This window comes from Xyrauchen texanus, chromosome 39 (assembly GCF_025860055.1).
Source record: "Xyrauchen texanus isolate HMW12.3.18 chromosome 39, RBS_HiC_50CHRs, whole genome shotgun sequence".
NCBI lineage: Eukaryota > Metazoa > Chordata > Actinopteri > Cypriniformes > Catostomidae > Xyrauchen > Xyrauchen texanus.
Window position 1 is genome coordinate 2,832,417 of NC_068314.1, and position 21,359 is coordinate 2,853,775.

At 42.1% G+C, this 21,359-nt stretch overlaps 3 protein-coding genes across 3 annotated transcripts in view; 1 reads left to right on the forward strand and 2 right to left on the reverse strand.

Annotated features, from left to right (window-relative positions):
• Positions 1 to 1,800: 1,800 nt before the first annotated feature.
• Positions 1,801 to 2,472, forward strand: LOC127633058 (putative claudin-24). Its single transcript, XM_052111926.1, has one exon. It carries the CDS (start codon positions 1,801 to 1,803, stop codon positions 2,470 to 2,472), a length of 672 nt encoding a protein of 223 aa, XP_051967886.1.
• An 11,628-nt stretch (positions 2,473 to 14,100) lies between these two features.
• Positions 14,101 to 18,967, reverse strand: LOC127632970 (claudin-34-like). Its single transcript, XM_052111821.1, has 2 exons — positions 18,832 to 18,967; positions 14,101 to 17,581 (listed from the first exon to the last, which is right to left on the reverse strand). Exon 2 carries the CDS (start codon positions 17,436 to 17,438, stop codon positions 16,716 to 16,718), a length of 723 nt encoding a protein of 240 aa, XP_051967781.1. The 5' UTR covers positions 17,439 to 17,581; positions 18,832 to 18,967; the 3' UTR covers positions 14,101 to 16,715.
• Positions 18,968 to 19,219: 252 nt separating this feature from the next.
• Positions 19,220 to 21,359, reverse strand: part of LOC127632369 (protein Shroom2-like) — a 32,223-nt gene continuing 30,083 nt past the window's right edge. The window contains exon 10 of the mRNA XM_052110922.1: positions 19,220 to 20,864. Coding sequence (XP_051966882.1) covers positions 20,592 to 20,864 — 273 coding nt within the window. The 3' untranslated portion in view covers positions 19,220 to 20,591. The remainder of the gene's footprint in view (positions 20,865 to 21,359) is intronic.

Below are 21,359 nucleotides of genomic sequence, written 5' to 3' on the forward strand. Positions count from 1 at the left end.
ATGCACCAAAAGATTCAGCAGCGCAGAGTCATTCAGATTGAATTGTGAACTGATTCTTTAGTTCTGATTCAAAACTGGCGATAGTAAACACCAGGTATGATGGTACAAGGCATGATGTAGCGGCGTGGGTGTAGATTCTGGGGGCGATGGGGGGAGGTAACCGCCCCAATAATAAAAAAAGAACACACGACCCCCATTATTTAAACCATGGTCAATGGAATCATGTCAATATTCAAGCCAAATGTACACCCTTATGTAGCGGTGTTGCTTTTGTCAACGCTACGCCGCTACCTAGACAAAAATATAATTTCGCTACTGAAAAGCTACTTGATTTTAAAACTAGCGAAGCTAACGTCTCGCTACTCTAAAAGTAGTTAAACAAATACGCTACTGCCCGTCACTGCTAGTGTTTAGCTGATGGAACAGGTCAGCCAACTGTGTCCTAGACTGACTAGCTGATAAGTGCCCCAAATCCCTCAAAAACCTTCAAACCGGACCGGACTAACCAGCTTGGCCAGGACGGAAGACAGAGATGGGCTAACCAACTTAGGCAAGTTTAAGCATTATATAACTCAAGTCCAAGGGCGTAGATTTGGCTTGAACTTTGAGGGGGTTGCAATGTGAATATTGTGTGTGTGTTTGGGGGGGTTGTACTTCCTTGTTTTGATTATTACCCCCCTGGAATCTACACCCCTGGTCAAGTCTGAAAGCTTCTTATACGGTTTCTAGTAGATTCCAAATTCATGTATTTGAAATGTTGGTAATGCTTTACAATAAGGTCCCATTTGTTAACATTCATCAATGCATTAAGAATCATGAACAAACAATTAATAATATATTTTTTACAGCATTTATTAATCTTAGTTCATTTTAGTTAATAAAAATACAATTGTTCATCTTAGTTCATAGTGCATTAACTAATGCTAACAAATACAACTTTTGATTTTAAAAATGTATTAGTATATGTTGAAATTTACATTAGCTAACATTAATAAATGCTTAAATATTGGTCATTGTTAGTTCATATGTTGTTAACTAACGTTAGCAAATGGAAACTAATTTCAGTAAAGTGTTACTGAAATATTACAGTAATAATGATGGACCCTTTTTACATATTTGGGTTTCAAATGCAGAAGTTAATGATAGCTGGTAAACTTGTAAAGTGGTGAATGGGAGACCAATTTCATTACATACAGTACTTTGCCACAGTTGACAACCCTACACCCGGGCAGCTATTTTTTATGGATACAAGCTGAATACAAGTACAGCTCCTATCTACTTGAATGGGGAAAGACAGAAATCTCCAAAACGGTTGGTCGAGATTACGATCAAAGAACATATTTCAAATCAGCACTAAATCGGAAAACAATGGTCTCATACAGTTGTGCTGCTTTAGCTCAAATCTTGCTAAAAACTGCTGTTTATCAGGCTGGTTCAGCTAACTGTATGCAAGTTTGAGGACCACACACACATTTGCACTGCATCCTGTCTGCATTTGCTTGAGTATGGCTGTGAGGTTGGAAAAGATCTGCATGTGTGAATGATGTTGTTTGTGTCTCAGTGCTGAGAGAGCTCAGATCAGTGCAGTCACTGCAAGGGAGGGCCACATTTCGAAAACACTTCTGCCCACCAGAGCAAAGATGACATGTGATTCTCAGTGGAGGCTTATAGCAGACACAAACCTCCTCATTAAAGCTCGAGTAAGTGGTCGGTAGCATCCCTTTAGACCTTTCTGAGAGTAAACTAGAAGACTGAGAGGAGGAGGTGAGTTGTGGAGCCCAGCACATGGACAGAGCAGCTATGGACCCTAGAGTTTGTGCTGTGGAGTTGCTGGGAGTCTTTTTCTCTTTGGGCGCCTGGTTGTGTTCTCTCATGACCAACATGATGTCCCAATGGCTCACACTTTCCACGGAGCTTCTTCCGACAGAGAGCTTCGAGCTGGGATTGTGGGAAACTTGTGTGGTCCAGGACCTGGGTGTAACGGAGTGCAGACCATACGACAGTCTGTTGGGTCTCCCTTCCGAAATCCGCCTGGCCAGAATTTTGATGTGTACGACGATGGCGATCGGACTAATCGGGTTGCTATTCGCAATCCCGGGCATCTACCTGGTCAACGGCTGTGAACGCACAGAGAGCCTCGAAGCCAAGAGGACCCTCAAAATGCTCGGTGGAATTTTTTGCTTTGTCGCAGGAATACTCGGGCTGGTGCCCGTGTCGTACGTTGCACACCTGACGGTTCTGCGGTTCTTCGATGAAAGCGTGCCCAGTGTGGTTCCACGTTGGGAGTTTGGGGATACACTCTTCTTCGGCTGGACAGCAGGGTGTCTGCATTTGGTCGCGGGCTTCCTGCTGGTCACCTCCTGCATATGGCTGCAAAATAAGGAGTGCCGGCTAATCCGATCTATAACGCTTAGCAGAACACACAAGATGCACCCAGAACATTCTCCAAGAAGACGGACAGAATATGTGTGAGGAAATGAGGCTAACAACCTTTTCTCTGGTCGGTTCAGCACATACTGCATCATGGCAACATTTTACTTCAACGAATGTTTTGCGTCGATAATTATATAATGGTCAGCATGGATCAGCTCTGAGTTTAAAATGTAGTATGTGAATATAATGCTGCTATATCATTTCTGTGATAGAATTTAGATTATAAATCATCTGTATATCGTTGCAACCTTTGTGTGATTCCCTTTATAAGGTTTGCACATATGTAAACATGTTCGTGCAATTCTAATGACATTCTTCGCAATTTACTAATCATGAAATGAAATACACAAACTTTCCAAGAAAGTGTAACTTAGACTTTTAGAACAACAAACTCGTTATAAGAAAGACTGTTTTTTGCTAATTATCCAAATATTACTCTGATTGCAGATGCAACTTTAAGCTTGTCAGCGTCTATTTTTATTCTTTAAAACCATCACAAAGAAAGATATGAGATATATAATGTCTGACATTTTAAAAAGAGTACCATAGCTGTCGTGATTAGTATATAAATGAGTTGAATGTTTGTCTCTCTCTGTGTGATGTGTGAAAAGGTTTGCAAGTGATTTTCATGGACATATTTTAGATTCTTGTGATGTTACAGTGAGTGCTCACAAAATGTCAACAAATGTCATTTTTCATGAAAAGGTTTTTCGTTTCTTATAAAGGTTTGTGCAATTTGCTTTCATTTACATGCATATTTATAAGGATATATCTGTATGAAACATCTGTGTCTGAGGCATACTGCCAATTGTGTGTATAAAAAGTATTAGTGGTATTTTATACAATATGAACTGATTTACTGAAACAGTTTTAAGTCTTCGGTGGTGAAATATTAAAAGACATTTACAGAGACACGCTTGACTGTATTTGGTTTGCATTGAATATATCTTGAATTAAGTTTTTTCATACTTCTTTGGCTATTTTTGTTTCTTTTTTAAGCTATAACTTCACTAAATCAGATTTAAGTATAAAACAATTAAAGGAAAATAGTAAGAAAAGGAGTACGAAAATAAACTAAATTCAAGATATACATATTCCCTGAAAATAAATCGTAGTTTCTGATGTAAATTTACTTCTCGAGTAAATGTGTCTTGTTTCAAGGATATTTAATTATTTGACTGAAAAGCAAAAATACTGACAGTAGAATTCATCTTAATGTCATTTAGTCAAACACTTGTTAGATGTGCCTGCCAATCAACGTTAGTTTTCAATATATTTACAAAGAAACTGTTGTGTAAATGTGCATGATTCGATTCTAATTCAATCAGTTCCCCAGTTATCTTCATTAAGAACCGATTATATAAAATATGATGTCCATTTAGGGTCCATATACTTTAAAACCTCTCAAAACCAGAGCGTAATCTGATCTATCCTGACTGATTCCTTCTCTAACAGCACTGTCCTACAGGAGGAATGTGTCTTTGATAGCATTACACAGGTCATGTACTTTCCAAATCCCTTTAGTGTCGTCTCTTAAATGTTTTAACTGTTGATGTTCTGTGGATATTCTCACGCTGGTCTCAGTCTCATCTTTATAGAGCTGTACTGCCCCGGTCCGGGTTCATACTCTCAGATGAACATCCTCTTTGTTGGGCTTCTACAATGGAGTCATTATAACGTTTGTATGCTAATCTTCTGATCTTTTACATACAACGGTTTCTTCAGCATCAGGAGCACATGGTGCTGTCAGCTTCCTGCCCACTTCCTTTATGTTAATGAGCCACATGGATGAGAAGAATTTATTTATACTTACCACTGAGCTTGTTTACATGCATGAAACGTACTCTACAAGTATGTGAACCGAGACCCCTTGAGCTACGTAAGCTTGATTTCGTGTGTAGCTGCGTTCCAGTATGTGTCAGACCGCAATTCATAACACAAAGCTGCATTCTCAACGTTGCCACAAGGGGCACTATAGCGAGATTAGTGCAAACTTTTCTCCCTCAACTCAACTACAGCTATGGCGGCGCAACAGTTTGAAGAGAATTTTGCAATATATTTATAGCAGCTGCTTGAATAATAACACATCCAGTTTCCCAGATTGCACACGCACGTTTTCGAGATGGCTGTTTTAGACCTTTTCATCTCGAAAGCATTTGTAACACTTTCCACTAAGGAAGGGACAGGAAACAGCGTCAAAGGTAAGGCTTCTTTTAATCTTTTTTTACTTTCACAATATTATCACAACAATTAGTTTCTCTTGGCTTGGTGTCGGGCTCTCCCTCTCGAGGCTCTCCGTTTTCTGCTTTTTATGCCGCTCTCCTCACGCTACTGCAATTAGACACAGGTGTTAGACATAATTTGGCCCAGGTGTGAGCGCCCTTACCGCTTCTCTCTCCCGGACGGGCGCTTGACCACGCCCCCGCTGCCACATACCCCCACCGCCCGACTCAGGCCGGGCGTCATCCGGCCTGCCTACCACTCCCCCCCCCCCCATTTCTGGAGAGGAAGTCGGCGGCAGCCATCTGCACCCCCGGTCTGTGGATCACCTTGAATTTAAAAGGCTGGAGAGCGAGATACCAACGGGTGATCCGGGCGTTAGTATCCTTCATGCGGTGGAGCCACTGGAGTGGGGCATGATCCGAACAGAGGGTGAAGGCCCGCCCCAGCAGGTAGTAACGGAGGGTGAGGACCGCCCACTTGATGGCCAAACACTCCTTTTCCACGGTGCTGTACTTAGTCTCCCTTAAGGAGAGCTTCCGACTAATGTACAGCACCGGGCGCTCCTCCCCTCCACCAGCTGCGAGAGTACGGCCCCCAGCCCTCTGTCTGAAGCGTCCGTCTGCAAAATAAAAGGGAGAGAAAAATCAGGTGCATGTAAAAGCGGCCCCCCACAAAGTGCAGCTTTAATCTGCGTAAACGCCTGTTGACACTGCTCCGACCATTGGACCGGATCTGGAGCCCCCTTTTTAGTGAGATCAGTCAGCGGGCTGGTGACGTCCGAATAATTAGGCACAAATCTTCTGTAATAGCCAGCCAGCCCCAGGAACTGTCTCACCCCCTTTTTGGTCTTAGGTCTAGGGCAAGTCGCAATCGCCGCAGTCTTTTCAATTTGGGGACGCACCTGGCCATGACCCAAGTGGAACCCCAGATACCGTACCTCCACACGCCCAACCGCACACTTCTTAGGGTTTGCCGTGAGCCCCGCCCGTCGCAGCGATCTCAGGACGGCCCTCAGATGATGCATGTGCCGCTGCCAATCATTGCTATAGATGATAATGTCATCCAAATAGGCAGCGGCGTACGCGGTATGCGGTCTGAGGATCCGATCCATGAGTCGCTGGAACGTGGCTGGGGCCCCGAACAAACCGAAAGGAAGCGTCACAAATTGGTGTAATCCAAACGGCGTGGTGAAGGCTGTTTTCTCGCGGGACATTGGTGTCAAGGGGATCTGCCAATAGCCCTTTGTTAAATCCAGGGTCGAGTAAAATCGAGCAGTACCTAACCGATCGAGCAGTTCATCAACACGGGGCATTGGGTACGCGTCAAATTTAGACACCGCGTTGACTTTCCTGTAATCCACACAGAACCGAACCGACCCATCACTCTTGGGAACAAGAACAACCGGGCTGGACCAATCACTGTGGGATTCCTCTATTACGCCCATATCGAGCATTGCATCTAATTCTTCCCGAACGACTTTCTTTTTATGTTCGGGTAAGCGATAGAGGCGGCAACGCACCACCGCGCCCGGCTCGGTCTCGATGTGGTGCTGTATGAGGTTCGTACGGCCCGGGAGAGGGGAAAACACGTCCGCAAACTCTTTTTGTAACTCGGAAACCTCTGTGAGCTGCCGCGGTGAGAGCTGGTCCCCACAAGTGACCGGAGTGTTAAGATTGTAGTTTTTGTTTACCTCCGGTCCGAGCTCCGCCCTCTCCGGAACTACCGTGGCCAACGTCACAGAGGCCGCCTCCTCCCTCCACAATTTCAGGAGGTTGAGGTGATATATTTGACGCGCGCCCCCTCTATCGGTACGTTTGACTTCATAATCGAGATCCCCTACTCGTCGTGTGACCTCAAACGGTCCTTGCCACTTGGCGAGTAATTTTGAGCTCGATGTTGGGAGTAATACAAGCACTTTATCTCCCGGTGCAAATTCCCGTAGCTGAGCACCCCTGTCATACAGCCGGCGTTGGCGTTCTTGAGCTTGGAGCAAATGCTCTTGTGTTAATCGCCCCAGTGTGTGGAGCTTTGCTCGAAGATCAAGAACGTATTGAATTTCATTTTTGGCATTAGAAGGTCCCTCCTCCCAATTTTCACGGATGACATCGAGGACACCGCGGGGCGTCGCCCGTACAGCAGCTCAAACGGGGAGAACCCGGTGGAGGCTTGCGGGACCTCTCGTACCGCAAATAACAGGGGGTCTAGCCACTTATCCCAATTTCTAGCGTCATCGTGCACGAATTTACGAATCATGTTTTTGAGCGTTTTATTAAACCGTTCCACTAGGCCATCTGTCTGAGGATGGTAAACGCTAGTGCGAATCGATTTAATGCCCAAGAGCTCGTAAAGTTCGCGAAGTGTCCGTGACATAAAAGTTGTGCCTTGATCGGTGAGGATTTCTTTCGGAATCCCCACCCGGGAGATTATCTTGAAGAGTGCCCCTGCAACACTACGTGCGGAGATGTTGCTCAGAGGCACTGCTTCCGGATATCGCGTCGCGTAATCCACTAGGACTAACACGAAGCGATGTCCGCGTGCTGACCGTTCTAATGGCCCGACGAGGTCCATCCCAATTCTTTCGAAGGGGACCTCGATTAATGGTAGAGGGCGCAAAGGCGCTTTTGGGGTGGCCGGTGGGTTTACCAGCTGACATTCGCGGCACGCCGCACACCACCTGCGGACGTCACCGCCAATGCCCGGCCAATAGAAGCGGGCTATTAGACGGAGAAGTGTTTTTCGTTCCCCTAGGTGACCGGCCATAGGATTATAGTGAGCCGCCTGGAAAACCATTTCCCGACGGCTCCGTGGAATCAATAATTGTGTTACTTCCTCTTTTGTTTGGGCGTCCTGCGTCACCCTGTATAAGCGATCTTTAATAAGCGAAAAATACGGATATGAGACGGCGACACCCGGCCGGAGTTGTTGACCATCGATTACTCTCACTTGGTCAAAGGCGTGCTTAAGGGTATCATCCCGCGACTGCTCCAAGGGAAGTCCCCCTCCGGGAATTCCCGGAGAGGAGGAGCGTCCACCTCGCCCCTTCCCACGTCACTCGGAGCAGTCGAGGACGGCCCTGGCTCCGCCTCCCCCGCCAAAGCATCGCACATCACACACCCCTTCACTCTCGCGCAGGACCCATCCGCACAAACTCCCTCCAATAACTTTCTAAAATTCGGCCAATCCGTACCCAAAATTAGCGGATGGGTGAGGCGGGGACTAACCGCTGCCTCTACACTATGTTTTTCTCCCCTGAATTTGATCGCCAGAGTCACCACGGGATATTTGTGAATATCCCCGTGTACACACCTTACCCTCACCAGTTTAGCTGAGCCCAAAGCCCCGGGTTGAACCAAGCGTTGGTGGATGGTGGTCTGGTTACAGCCGGTATCCAACAAAGCTTGGTATGTACCCCTGGATTCTTACCGGAATCCGGTACGCTCCAGCCCGATCGGGGGCAGCCTGTGGAACATCGGAGACCCGTACCACCGCCCCTATTTCCATCAGCGGGCACTGATCCCGGAAGTGGTCCGGGTCCCCGCACCTCCAGCAGACCGGCCCAGACGCTGCGGCCGCACCCGTGCTGGCGGGCGCCCCCACCTGAGGAGGAGAGCGGCTGAAGGATGGAGAAGGGCTTGGTGGGCGTTCCCAAGACCGGGGAGCTGGGCGCGCGAACGCTCCACGCCTGCGGGGGGCAGGAACGGACCCTGGGGAGAGAGCAGAGCGAGAGGGAAGAGGGGAGGGAAAAAAAACAGGGGAAGACACAGGGAAAGGGGAGACAGACAGAGAGGGCTCATCCGCCCTCGGAATCGCCGCCATGTGGTCCTCCGCGAGCCGGACGGCTTCCTCCAGCGACGCCGGGCGGTGGCACTGGACCCACTCGGCCGTCTTCCGGGGCAAACGCTGGACAAACTGCTCCAGTACCACCTGGTCGACGAGCTCCTCGACGCCGCGGTCCCGCGCAAGCAGCCACCTCCGACACGCATCACGGAGCCGTTGGGCGAACGCGAACGGGCGGTCGGATTTCTCCAGTTTTAAGGCCCGGAAGAGTTGGCGACTTTCCTCTGGGGACCGACCAACCCGTTGCAGGATGGCTCTTCGCAGATCGTTGTAAGCCAGGAGGCTTGTTGCCGGCAGTTGTTGGGCCGCGAGTTGTGCTTCCCGGACAGGAGAGGGACTAATCGGGCTGCCCACTGGTCTTGGGGCCACCCCCAAATCTCCGCCGTCCTCTCGAAGAGGTCGATGAAGGCCTCTGGGTCGTCCGCCGGCCCCATCTTCTGTAACGCGGGTGGGGGCAATGTGGCGTGGGTGTCCGGGGTCGCGGCTGCGGCTGGAGCGGCCTCCTGGCTGAGGAGGCTCCGGATGGCGAGCCGGTCCTCTGCTTGAGCCCGCATGATTTCAAAAAAACGGCGATCCTGGTCTTGCCGGAGCTCAAGCAGGGATTGTTGGTGGCTCTGGTGGAGTGTCGCGAGGGACTGGAGGACTTCAGCCAGCTGGGAGGACTCTATGGGGCGACTCTGTTCCATTATTATGGTTTTTTTTAATGTCCCGGGTTTCGGCACCAGTGTAACACTTTCCACTAAGGAAGGGACAGGAAACAGCGTCAAAGGTAAGGCTTCTTTTAATCTTTTTTTACTTTCACAATATTATCACAACAATTAGTTTCTCTTGGCTTGGTGTCGGGCTCTCCCTCTCGAGGCTCTCCGTTTTCTGCTTTTTATGCCGCTCTCCTCACGCTACTGCAATTAGACACAGGTGTTAGACATAATTTGGCCCAGGTGTGAGCGCCCTTACCGCTTCTCTCTCCCGGACGGGCGCTTGACCACGCCCCCGCTGCCACAGCATTCAATTAAACATCTGCTAAACATCAGATTCACAAACGTTCTAAATCATAAACACCTTAAAGACATCCAAGAGGAACTATCTTATGGACATATTGCAAATGAGCAAACAACCTAAAAAATACTTCTTCCATATGTAAACGCACACATCAAGTAGATGTCCGGGTGATGTACGTGTGCTATCAGGGTTAACGGCACAGATGTTTGAAGGGAACTCTATCGCCCCCTAGAGTACTGCCGTTTGTTACCGCCACAGTCATGCAAGTACGCATGTTCAACTGGACTGCGTGTGGCAATTTATCGGACAAGCACACACATCTGCAAACATGTAATTATGTAAAGTGTGTTTCTGTCCTTGCAGGGGGAGGGGGGAGGGGGGGGGGGTGTACTTTTATCAGGAAAACAGCATTGTGAATGCAAATTCTCATTTGTTTTTTATGTCACTGTGTATTCGAAGATCTGTACGTTTTGTTTCAGTTGTTTGTTGTTGAGAGTTGTGCTGTTTATCTGACACACCAGAAGGTTGTTAATGGGTATTTTTGGGCATTTTAATGGTCTTATCATTGAAACTTGCTTAACCTCCTGAGACCCCCCATGTGACTGCTGTGTGCATTTTCCATTTACCTTTTTGATTTGTAACTAGTAGCACCTAATAAACAAGAAGAATAAAAAAATAGCAAATCGTTTTCCTAAAAACGCACAGTAAATATATAGAAATGCATTTATTAATGTTAATGAATAGGACCGTATTGTACAGTGATAACAAAATAAATATAACAAAATGTATATTAAAATGAAGCAAAATGACACATATCTGTGTTAATGTTGAAAGTTATTCAAAATAACTAACATGTTTTTTTATTTTATTTATTTTATTGTCTCCCCTTTTCTCCCCAATTCCCAATGCGCTCTAAGTCCTCGTGGTGGCGTAGTGACTCACCTCAATCCGGGTGGTGGAGGACGAATCTCAGTTACCTCGGCCTCTGAGACCGTCAATTCATGCATCTTATCATGTGACTTGTTGAGCATGTTACCAATGAGACGTAGCGCGTGTGGAGGCTTCACACTATTCTCCACAGCATCCACACACAACTCGCCACACGCCCCACTGAGAGCGAGAACCACATTATAGCGACCACGAGGAGGTTACCCCATGTGACTCTACCCTCCCTAGCAACCGGGCCAATTTGGTTGCTTAGATTCGAACTCACGACTCCAGGGATAGTTGTCAGTGTCTTTACTTCCTGAGCTACCCAGACCCAACAAAACGTTTTTTTACTTTTGAGGTAATAAAGTCCAATTTTGCACATATGTGGGCTTCACATTTATCAGCACGCTGACCAACGAAAAATTTATACATTTTTTAAAGCGGCATATGAAATGAAACCAGTGACTCGACTCTTTACAACCAAACAGGTTTCAATCAAAAAACTTAAAGGGGTTTCTTACCAGAGGCTCTTGTGTTGGCACTGCGCCCGTAGGAGCGCTTCATGGAAATCAAGTATAAATATAAGATGTCTAATTAATGCTCTCTAAAATTCAGATGGAATTATAATACCTCCTGCTTCTGACTAGAGATAGCAAGAAGCAAATCATAGTTCATTTCTGATGTAAACTCAAGGCTATTAGCTATTTAAAAATAAAAAATAATAATAATAAATGGGATATATGTCAACACAAGAAACTCGTCAAGCCATTTCAGGGTCTGTAAAGTTTAGCTTTATAAACACCTGAGAGTCAGTGAGGTTATGGACAGAGAACAACAGCTGCAGAAAATAAGCAGTTTTTCCCGATAAGTCATAAAAACACGGCGTAACAGCATGCTACAGTACTGGTAATGATTCTCTATATGGCCATAGAGTTGGCTGGCAGCTCTGTAATAAAATATTTTATTGCACAACCCTAGATGCGGTCACACCATTTTTATTTACAATGAAAACAGTGTATGAGGCCGTTATCACTCTGTCATTAAACCATGACACACATGTAAACGCACACTGCATCACATTATCATTACTAAACAGAAATCCGCTGGCTTTACTGCGTCTCGTTTGGACTCAGCTTTTGTTCTGTGCCGTCAGTCTCGGCACAACGTGAACTTCAGAGAGAACACGTTTGGCACAGACTGCACTTCCAAGCTAACAATTAGCGTAGTGAGAGTCTGGAGAGTTTTCTTACGTGCCCTATCACTGCTATCCTCCGCCTGAGTTCACGTAAGCAGTGTCCCGAAAGAGGGCAACATCTGAGCAACACCTACCAGTGATTGACCGAAGCCAACCATGGCCCTAAATGACTCCCTTCCTTTATGAGTATCCCTTAACTGATGGCTTAATTGTGTACTAGGAGATCAACCTTACTGCAGAGTAAAGCTCCAATCCCAATCAAACATATCTAAACAAGCTAATTAAGTCTTGGGTTGTGTCCCAATTTGCATACAATCCGTCCTTAATAGTATGTGAGACTAAAATTAGCCCATCCCATTTCAAAGTACTTTGATGAGAGTGTTTATGTAATCTTACACCAATTATGCTAATAGGAATATTCTGGGTTCAATACAAGTTCAACTCAATCAACAGTATTTGTGGCATAATGTTGATCACCACAAAAATGTATTTAAATTTGTCCCTCCTTTTATTTAATAAAAGCACAAATGTGTGTTCCAGTGAGACTCTTCCAATGGAAGTCAATGGGGTTTAATCTGTAACATTAAAATACTGTTTCAGACGTATCGACACATAAACAATATGTGTGTTAACATGATTGTACTGTCATTAAATCACTCACTGACCACATCTGTGTGAAGATACAGACAATTATACAACTTTGTTGCCATGACGACTTTAGTATTTGAATTTTGTAGCCAGCTGCAAAAATGACAATCTCAATCTCCAATAATACTCAAGTTCGTCTTGAGAATTAATGGAAGTGATTTTATAAAATTATGATCTTCACATTTCTGTCTTTAAACCTCCAAAAATTGCCCCATTGACTTCCATTGTAAGCGTCTCACTGTTACCTTTAAAAAAGAAAAGGAGGAACGAGTCGAAATTAATTTTAGTGGTGATCAACATTATGCCACAAATACTGTCGATTGAGCTGAACTTGTATTGAACCTGGAATATTCCTAAAATGGCCTTAAACGGTTTTCCTTTATCAAGGTAATGTCATAAACAGTTACTGAGCAACACACGTTACCTCGATTTTGTTTGCACGTAAACACCTTTAACAGCACCTTTACTGGCGTATCCACTGTGAACAAGTGTTGTGCGTATGACTGTTTATGTTTTGACGTCATAAGCAGAGAATAATCAGATGATTTCAAATCTCATCTAAATGTGGTTTTGTGCATTGTCAACTGTTTTGAATAACCTAATTTTGGGTGTTGTTGTGCATTTAAACGCACTCTTTAGTATGCCGAAGGTACCCAGATGGTGCACTATTTCTGGTGGATTTTTAAGAGTGCATCTGTGTGTGCTTTTTGGGCAATATTGCAAGCTAATTAAATGGTTACTTCACATAAGTAAGTAAGGGGTGTGGTGGTGTGTTTGCCAAAACTGATGGGTTTTCAAAAGGGGGGATCGCCAAACTGGATCACGCAAACTTAAAGCCCAGGGGTAGTCAAGGGCCCCTGGGCACTAGCCCCATTGGCCCGGTCGGTAATCATCACTGTGTAGAAGTGCAAATGAGATTTGAGAGCTACGATGGAGGGGAACATTTAAACACTTAAATTTCAGTCTGTTCCTCATGCAAACTTTAATTTGACTTTAGACGACTTGGAATATAGCGTGAAAGTCACATGGACTACTTTTATGGTGTTTTTATGGTGCTTTTTTTTCCCCCGGTCACAGCACCTTACATTAAGAGCATTTTAAACATCTCCTTTTGTGCATGAATAGGATTCAATTTTGAAGATCAATTTCTTTAACAATTTCTTATATTTAAGCACAATATAAGGGCTTTATTGTGGTCTTAATGGTAGTAGGTGACCGTTGACTGACCACTAATGGCAGCCAGTGTCAGTATGTTTAAAGGCAATGATGTTGTTTGCTCAGAAGGTTTGACTATGTACAGTACATTTAACACTTATTGTGTTGTTTGTCTTTCTTACATAATCTTCCTGTGAATGTAAGACAACTTTAAAGCATTGAGTGTGATGTCCATGTGAAGCTTCTTACCAAAACGCACTGTTCAATGCAGCTGAAACTTGTAAAATAAAAAAAATAAAAAAACTTAAAACGATTACAGCGAAGTCCTCGCAGGATCAAGCCCAAAAAAAAGAAGGAAGAAATGAATTCCTTTAATTCCTTCATTGTATTAGTCATCAGGATTACAGTCGATCTTGCAGAAGCCACACAGTTCAAATCCACTTCAATACCCTTCCAAACCTTTCTCTTCTTTTTACTGTAATGAACTGTTGAACTGTTTTGCTCATGATTGAGGGTTAATAATCAGAATTTATTAAGTTAATTAATGAATAAGTCCTTTAATTCAACTTAATTTACTTGTCAATGATCCCTTACTTAAATAAATGAATGTAATGAAGAAGAATCTAAACCACTTTTTGGTGCAGCTATATGCAGTGCAAATATGAACCAAATCACCACTTTAATTTGGTTTTAATTTAGTCTTAAGGGAGACAAAACCCTCTTTAGCATTCAAATCAATTAGCCACAACAACATTTCAATTAAAGTGAAATAAAATGAAAAATGGAAAGTGGAAAAATATAAATGCATTTAAAATACAATGAATGTAAACAGTCAGGTATTTGCACTCTTTTTTTTCTTCTTTTCTTATTTTCAGGTTAAATTAGATTTCGGTGATCTTATTTCACAGTAATTGTTATGCTAGTGTTACATAAATGTCCTCCAGCCGCTTCAGATGAACACAGAATACTAATTACTGACCATCTCCTAGACAGAGCACATCACATACTCACATGCATCCTATAAAGAAACACACACTTATTACAGACACAGCACAACACAAAATATACACACAGCATACTCATAGAGAACAGCAGTCCAATCAAAACCATTGATCAGTAATGTATTTCATAGGCCACGTCCACACTAATGAATTTCTGGTTGAAAACACATTGATTTAGCTGTTTACGTCCACACTAGAGCAGTATTTTCCTGGACTTTTGAAAACGCTCTCTAGTACAATACTTTGAAAATTTTCAACCTGGTCCCACAGAATCACGTTACAATACCTACATTTTTGCTAAATGATTTTTATGTGGCTCATTGTACGCTATAACAGCAATGACTTTTATACATTTTTTACACATAGGCCTATCGCAAGTAAAACAGCAGATTATCAGTTAATTAACACCTGTCTTGTAAAGTGCTACATTTTAACGTTTGTATCACAACTACATTTACAATCTTGTTGAGCCCAAAGTGTCGTAGAAGCACCATAAAATGATGTGGATGTGTTTATCACATTTGCTTTTTCTGACACTATCGGTTCGGTTTAGGTTTAGGGTAGGGAGGTCAGTATTGTTGGCTTAAAATTAATAGACTGTTAACCTAAAAACCTCATCTGAGGTGTGGAATAACTTCCGCAAATATTAAATTATAATTTACATGTACACCAGAAAGGCGTTTGATGTGAGAACGCTGCTGAAGACACAAAGCAGCATTGTGTAAAGCGACAGATATATAGTGTGTTTCCCTGTTAATTAGACTTCGGTGTTCCCCCGACACCCTTGACCACATGCGCATGCTTCAATGTAAGCGCAGCGTAGTTCTAGTGTGAATACTAGCAGCTGTACATCATCGCACCATTAGCGGGGTAACTCCCAGCTAATCACATGTAAGCCGTTGCTTTATAAGTCTGCTCACAATCTATCACATTGCTGTTTCAGTGAGCTAACACCGCAACCTCCACCACCCCATGTTGAGTCCCGTCCTGCATGGGGGTAGGCTTCTCGCCCCTGCCTCCAATCTCCGGGAGGATATGACGGTTCCGAGTTCAACTTTTTCGGTCCGCCAGACGGGGCCTACGCCAAAGAGAGACATCACATTTCTGTTTTATATTCATCAAATAAATGTATCTTAAATCTCACTCAAGTCTGCAAGTCTTCCTGATAGAAAAAGCATATAAAATAAAATAAACACATAAAAGCTGTGATCTCTGACAGAAACCATGTGTGATAAAGCGCTTTCTCTTAATTCCTTCAACGGCTGCATTCGAGTTGATTTGACGTTTCAGAATTCCACTTTTAGCAAAACCCCAGAATAAATTGTTTTATAAATCCATGTAAATGTTGTCCAAGTCTTGACAGAATAATATATATATATATATATATATATATATATATATATATATATATGGAATAAAAGATACATAGAAGCATCAGCGATGTCAAATGATGTCCACAGAGTGAACTAACAAGAAACTATGTTTCTAACTATAGGTAAAGAGCTGTAGTTCAAACCACGCCACTTTGCAAGGCTGTTTGCGATGTTCGTTTCAGGAAACATCAAATCATTGAACTATTTTGGTAACGATGGAAATTGCGACCATAGTTGACTAAGAATGGTTTTGGAAAGTGCACCCCCTGTTTAGGAGAAATTTTAACTCGCTTTTAGCACCAGACAGTAAACGTTAAACCCCGAAAGAGCCGTGAAACGTGAAATAAACCACGTAATGCTTGTTTGCAAAAATGTCGTCGCAGTCATGTAATTTTCATGAGATAAGGCTGAAAACGATGATGTTCGGAAACAACAAGTTTCAGCTAAAAACATATTAGTGTGGACGAGGCCTTAGAGCTATATCAGCATTTCTCCAAACTGCACAAACATCAGTTAACACATTTGATTTTTAAATTTTCTAAAGAAAATGGAAGTAGTGCTTCCAACATGCAAAAGTTGCCACCATAATATTCGGGTGTCATTTGGTGGTTGCTGAAACATTGCTACAGTATATGGTTGCTAAGGCAGTCTGAGTGGCATTGCTGTGGTGTTCTGGGTGTCACTAGGTGATTGTTTGCTGGCTCAAGTCTTTATGATATTCTGGTATCTACATATGACCCTCTTTTAATGTAGGTCTACAGGATTATTTCTTCAATTTCAATGTCTGCCAGGTACAAATGTAGCACACCTCGCAATTCATTCATGACCGTAGCACAAACAATTAACAAGTCAAAGTTCACATTTTAGACCCTAAGATAAAGTATAAGAAATATCAAACACCACTAATTAGTTTGCAGTTATTCAGATGTTCTCTTGAGTTAAGAAAGCTGGATTGTTTATTCCCTGGCTTCTGTTTCCCGAGCATCCTTCCCCAGGCCAGGACGGACGTACTTCGGGCTCCAACACAACTGGGACCCTGTACGACAGGAAGACCAACCCGCTACAAACCACCATTGATGATGCGAAAATACCAACAGTGATACCTGGTCCAACGTATTGGTTTATGGGAGCAGAAGGCATGTGAAATGATTGAGGGAAAACTATTGTCTGGTTGTTCACAACAGAACTGAGATTCCAAAAAATGGGAACCATTGTTGTAACTCCAGTGAGAATATACAAAACACCACTGGAACAAAAAGCAATTCTGATGGGTTTGAACTTGCTCAGTCCGAAGTAAATATTCCTGAGGCCATATATAGCGCTGGCATTACCCATAAGCCCAAAAATCAAAGACACTATCATGAGGACCTGGGCCGCAACTATCTCAGGTGGCGTGAACGATTCTGTCAAATGGATTCTTTGGCAAAACATAATTTCTCTTCCGGATAAGATCGGAGCGTGACTGTAAAAACACACTCTCCAGATGCCGACCCAAGCCAAACCGGAGGTGATGACCGACAGATCGGACACTTCCCAAATCCTCCATTCCACCAGTCCGATGGTCACTATGATGAGAATCCAACCAATTGTACCGAGCCAGAGCCCCAAAAACTGAGTGTGGGACGTGTGTGCAAGGTAAGGCATGATGTGTCTCGTACTTTCACTCTGCCAAAAACAAACTCACTTCCTCCGAGCAAAGGTCCATCTTGAAGGTAAAGCCTCGTCTCTCAGAATGAGTTGAGACAGTGTACGATGTCCTAATAGAGTTCACTGCAAGTCTAAGAAACCTGGAAAACAAAGCAATCACATCCCTTTGAGTGCGTGGAAGAGATAGATAGAGAGAGAGAGAGAGAGAGAGAGAGAGATTTAGATAGATCACAAAACTGCCTGCTGCTATTGTATCTGAAATATAAGAAATTCAATACATCAATTAAAATCTGCTGATACCCTTGTTAAAATGTACCATGGTAGCTGTAGTCAAAATACAGAAGACACAGAAGTTTGATATCTGAAGAATAACATGTCCATGAGCTTTATCAACATCACGATTTTAAGCACAATTTTAAGTTTAAATTTGTATGTACACACAAAAATCGCCATGTTGCTTCCGTAAGTTTACGTACCCTGAAATCAACCCCATTCAGAAAAATTACTAACAATCACCATCCCTCATTTACATTTCTGTGAACACATTTCCCTCTAGCAACGTCCAAGACAAGGGTTCTGGTTTACATGGGAACCAGGAAGAATTCATGTTCACATAAACAATAATGAGTGCAATTCGGACAGTGCATTTTTACTCTAAAATTACATTTTTACTCCACTGATGCAGGGGTTTAGGATTGAGGTTTGGGATAGGGGGCGGAGTTAATAAAATATACAACATGTTGACTGTATTAGATCATTTACAAAAAAATTCAACACACTTTTCAGAAAATGGCGCTCACATGTGCCTACACATTCAGCAACACTTCCTAGTTTCGGCCACCGGGGAAGTGATTCTAATTTTTGTAAGCACAGACTGACCTACTGTTGCCTAATTCACAGTGAGATCAGGCTTATGTATGAGGTAAAAATGTATATTTTAGGTGCTGTAGCTGGTCAAGTTTTTCACATTTTAGCTTTTTAAATAGTCTTGTTTTATGACATCATATTAAAGGAGACGCTACATGGAATTTTTGTATTTAAAAATATTTTAAAAAGTGTCACACTAAACGAGCATTTAAAACCACATACATTTTTTTTTATATAATAAATAATTTAATTTAATGTTCTAACTGATTAAGATGAAAAAAGGTCTTTTGATAAAAACTATGGTTACCATGGTTAAATTTGTGAGATCACTGCTCTTAAAATGATAAATGATCCAGCTACAGAATCAAATACAATTGTACATAGCTGATATTAGAAATGTTTTTAAACACCATAATTTAAATGTATCAAGACGTCTACAGTACAGCTACTGTATCTTCCACATGCCTCAAAATCTAATACATTTCACAAAAACATCCAAACTGAAATGTCAAATGATCATTACCATATCGGTCCACGTTCCGTTTATCCTAAAGACTTCACAGATGCTTTCTTTCATTCGTTTCTGGAACTTTAATAATCTTTGTGTTTTAGTGTTGTACTGGAAGCCGTCTAACATTTGACTTCCTCTTCTTTTGAAATACTGTGTAAATAGTGTTGTGAACGCATATCTGTAAATGATTGACTCATGGTCCTCAATAACATCATAAAATCACAACCTATAAGGATTTTCAGATTATTCGGAAAATACAGTGACTCACACGGATAATACAATTGTGAGGGTTGACAAGGATGTAAAAATGTGTTACACAATGTTGCAAACAAATGACAGTGGAAGGACGATTATACTGTAACATTCATCTGCAATGCTACCTTGAACCAACTTAGCCGTATTACAAAATATAGCATTATTATTATGAAGCATTTTCAAGGAGTAAGTGATAATCATTATTTAGTTTAATAAAAAAGTTGCAATATATGTTTTCATTTAATTTAATTTAGTAGAAGTACACTGCAGTCTATGAACAATATTTTGCTTGCCAGCATGAAATAGTTCATACAATTAATTTCGTTCACAGTGAGAAGGGAATAGCAGAAATATTGGCCACAAATTTCACTAATAGGTTATTTTGGAATACAGCCCATCAGTCCATCTCTAAAGCTGCTTTCCACCAATTGAACATTATTCCAGAAAGAAAATATCAAGCTATTAAATGTACAGTTTGCTGTTTGTAAAGAAGAAACAGATGCAACAAGATCTAATGTCTAAGTAACCTTTCTGTTATTAGCACCCTTATATACTGCTCTATCTGTCATTCAGTACCAAAATAAATGAGATAAACATGTAAATACAATTACACTCAGAATTACAGGTAGAAAAAAACCTTTTATGTGGACTAAAAAGAGATCCTTAAAAAACAACAGAAGATTTCATATGCCTGAAAATTCAAAGCATGAATTCAACTATGATAAAAATGCTATATTATGGAAAACTGGACTCAATGAAAATCAGTCATACAAAAAGGCATATACTGTAGCATTTCCATACAGCACTTCCAGAGCATTTGTGCAGTAATGGGAACTTATTTTGTGCTAGTATTAAGAAATCAAATTAATTCACACAAGCTGATATAAAATACAGATAGTCAAGCATAGCATAGTTAAGAATAGTTTATCATAGAGTAGTATTGATCACTATAGAGTGTGTTGTTGTTTAGTATAGATCAGTATAGTTTATCAGGGTCTAGTATTGTCCAGTATAGTGCAGTATTGATCACTAGAGTGTAGTATTGTCCAGTAAACATCAGTATAGTATATAAGGGTCTAGTATTGTCCAGTACAGTGCAGCATAGATTAGGTAGTTTAATAGGGTGTAGTATTGTCTGGTGAAGTGTAGTATAGATCAGTATAGGGTGTATTATTGTTTAGTTTAGCACAGTATATATCAGTATAGTTATATACTATACTGCAGTTCAGTGTGCTATTGTCCAGTCATAGATTAGTATAGTTGATCAGAGTGTAGTATTGTCTGGTATAGAGCAGTATAGTGTAGTATTGTTTATCAGAATGTAGTATAGTTTAGTATATCACAGTATGGATTAGTATAGAGCACAGTATTATTCAGTATAGCACAGTATATAGATCATTATAGTTTATCAGGTTGTAGTATTGTCCAGTATAGCTAATTATAGATCACTATAGATGATCAGAGAGTAGTACAGTCCAGAACAACACAGAATAGATTAGTATAGAGTGTAGTATTGTTCAGTACAGTAGTCTCTGGTCCAGTGGCAGACTGTCCATCAGACATTTGAGCTGCTCTTCACCCAGTTTGATCTTGTCTTCCAGTTTGCGTTGCTCAATAATCAGTGCTGACTTCATTTTTACAAAGTGCTTGTAGTCTGCGAGATGCTCTTCACTCAGGCAACTGTCCAGAATGTCTAACACTAAACGTTCCCTTCTGTCCAAGTTCTCCTTCAGTTCTTTAGCATCTTCATGCTGGCGAATCAGTAGTTTCCGTTTCTCTGTCAAAGTGTTCTGAAGGCAAGAGACATGAGAACATCAGTGAGAGTGACATACATTTCAGTTAGATAGTAATAATGTAAAATATATAAATAATAATAAATGATTACATTTACTTAAGCACGTATAATAATAATACATGTACGTAAGCGCAATGTACAGAAATCTGGATTATGGAACAAAGCATTGTTCTGAATTATGAAAAACCTTGACTTTAATATTCCATGTGCACCGATCAGCCACAACATTAAAAGCACCTGTCTAATATTGTGTAGGTCCCCCTCGTGCCGCGAAAACAGAACCAACCCGCATCTCAGAACAGCATTCAGAGATGATATTCTTCTCACCACAATTATAAAGAGCTGTTACCTGAGTTACTGTAGACTTTATCAGTTCAAACCAGTCTGGCCATTCTCTGTTGATCTCTCATCAACAAGGTGTTTCCATCCACAGATCTAACGCTCACTGGATGTTTTTTTGTTTTTGGCACCATTCAGGTTAAATTCTAGA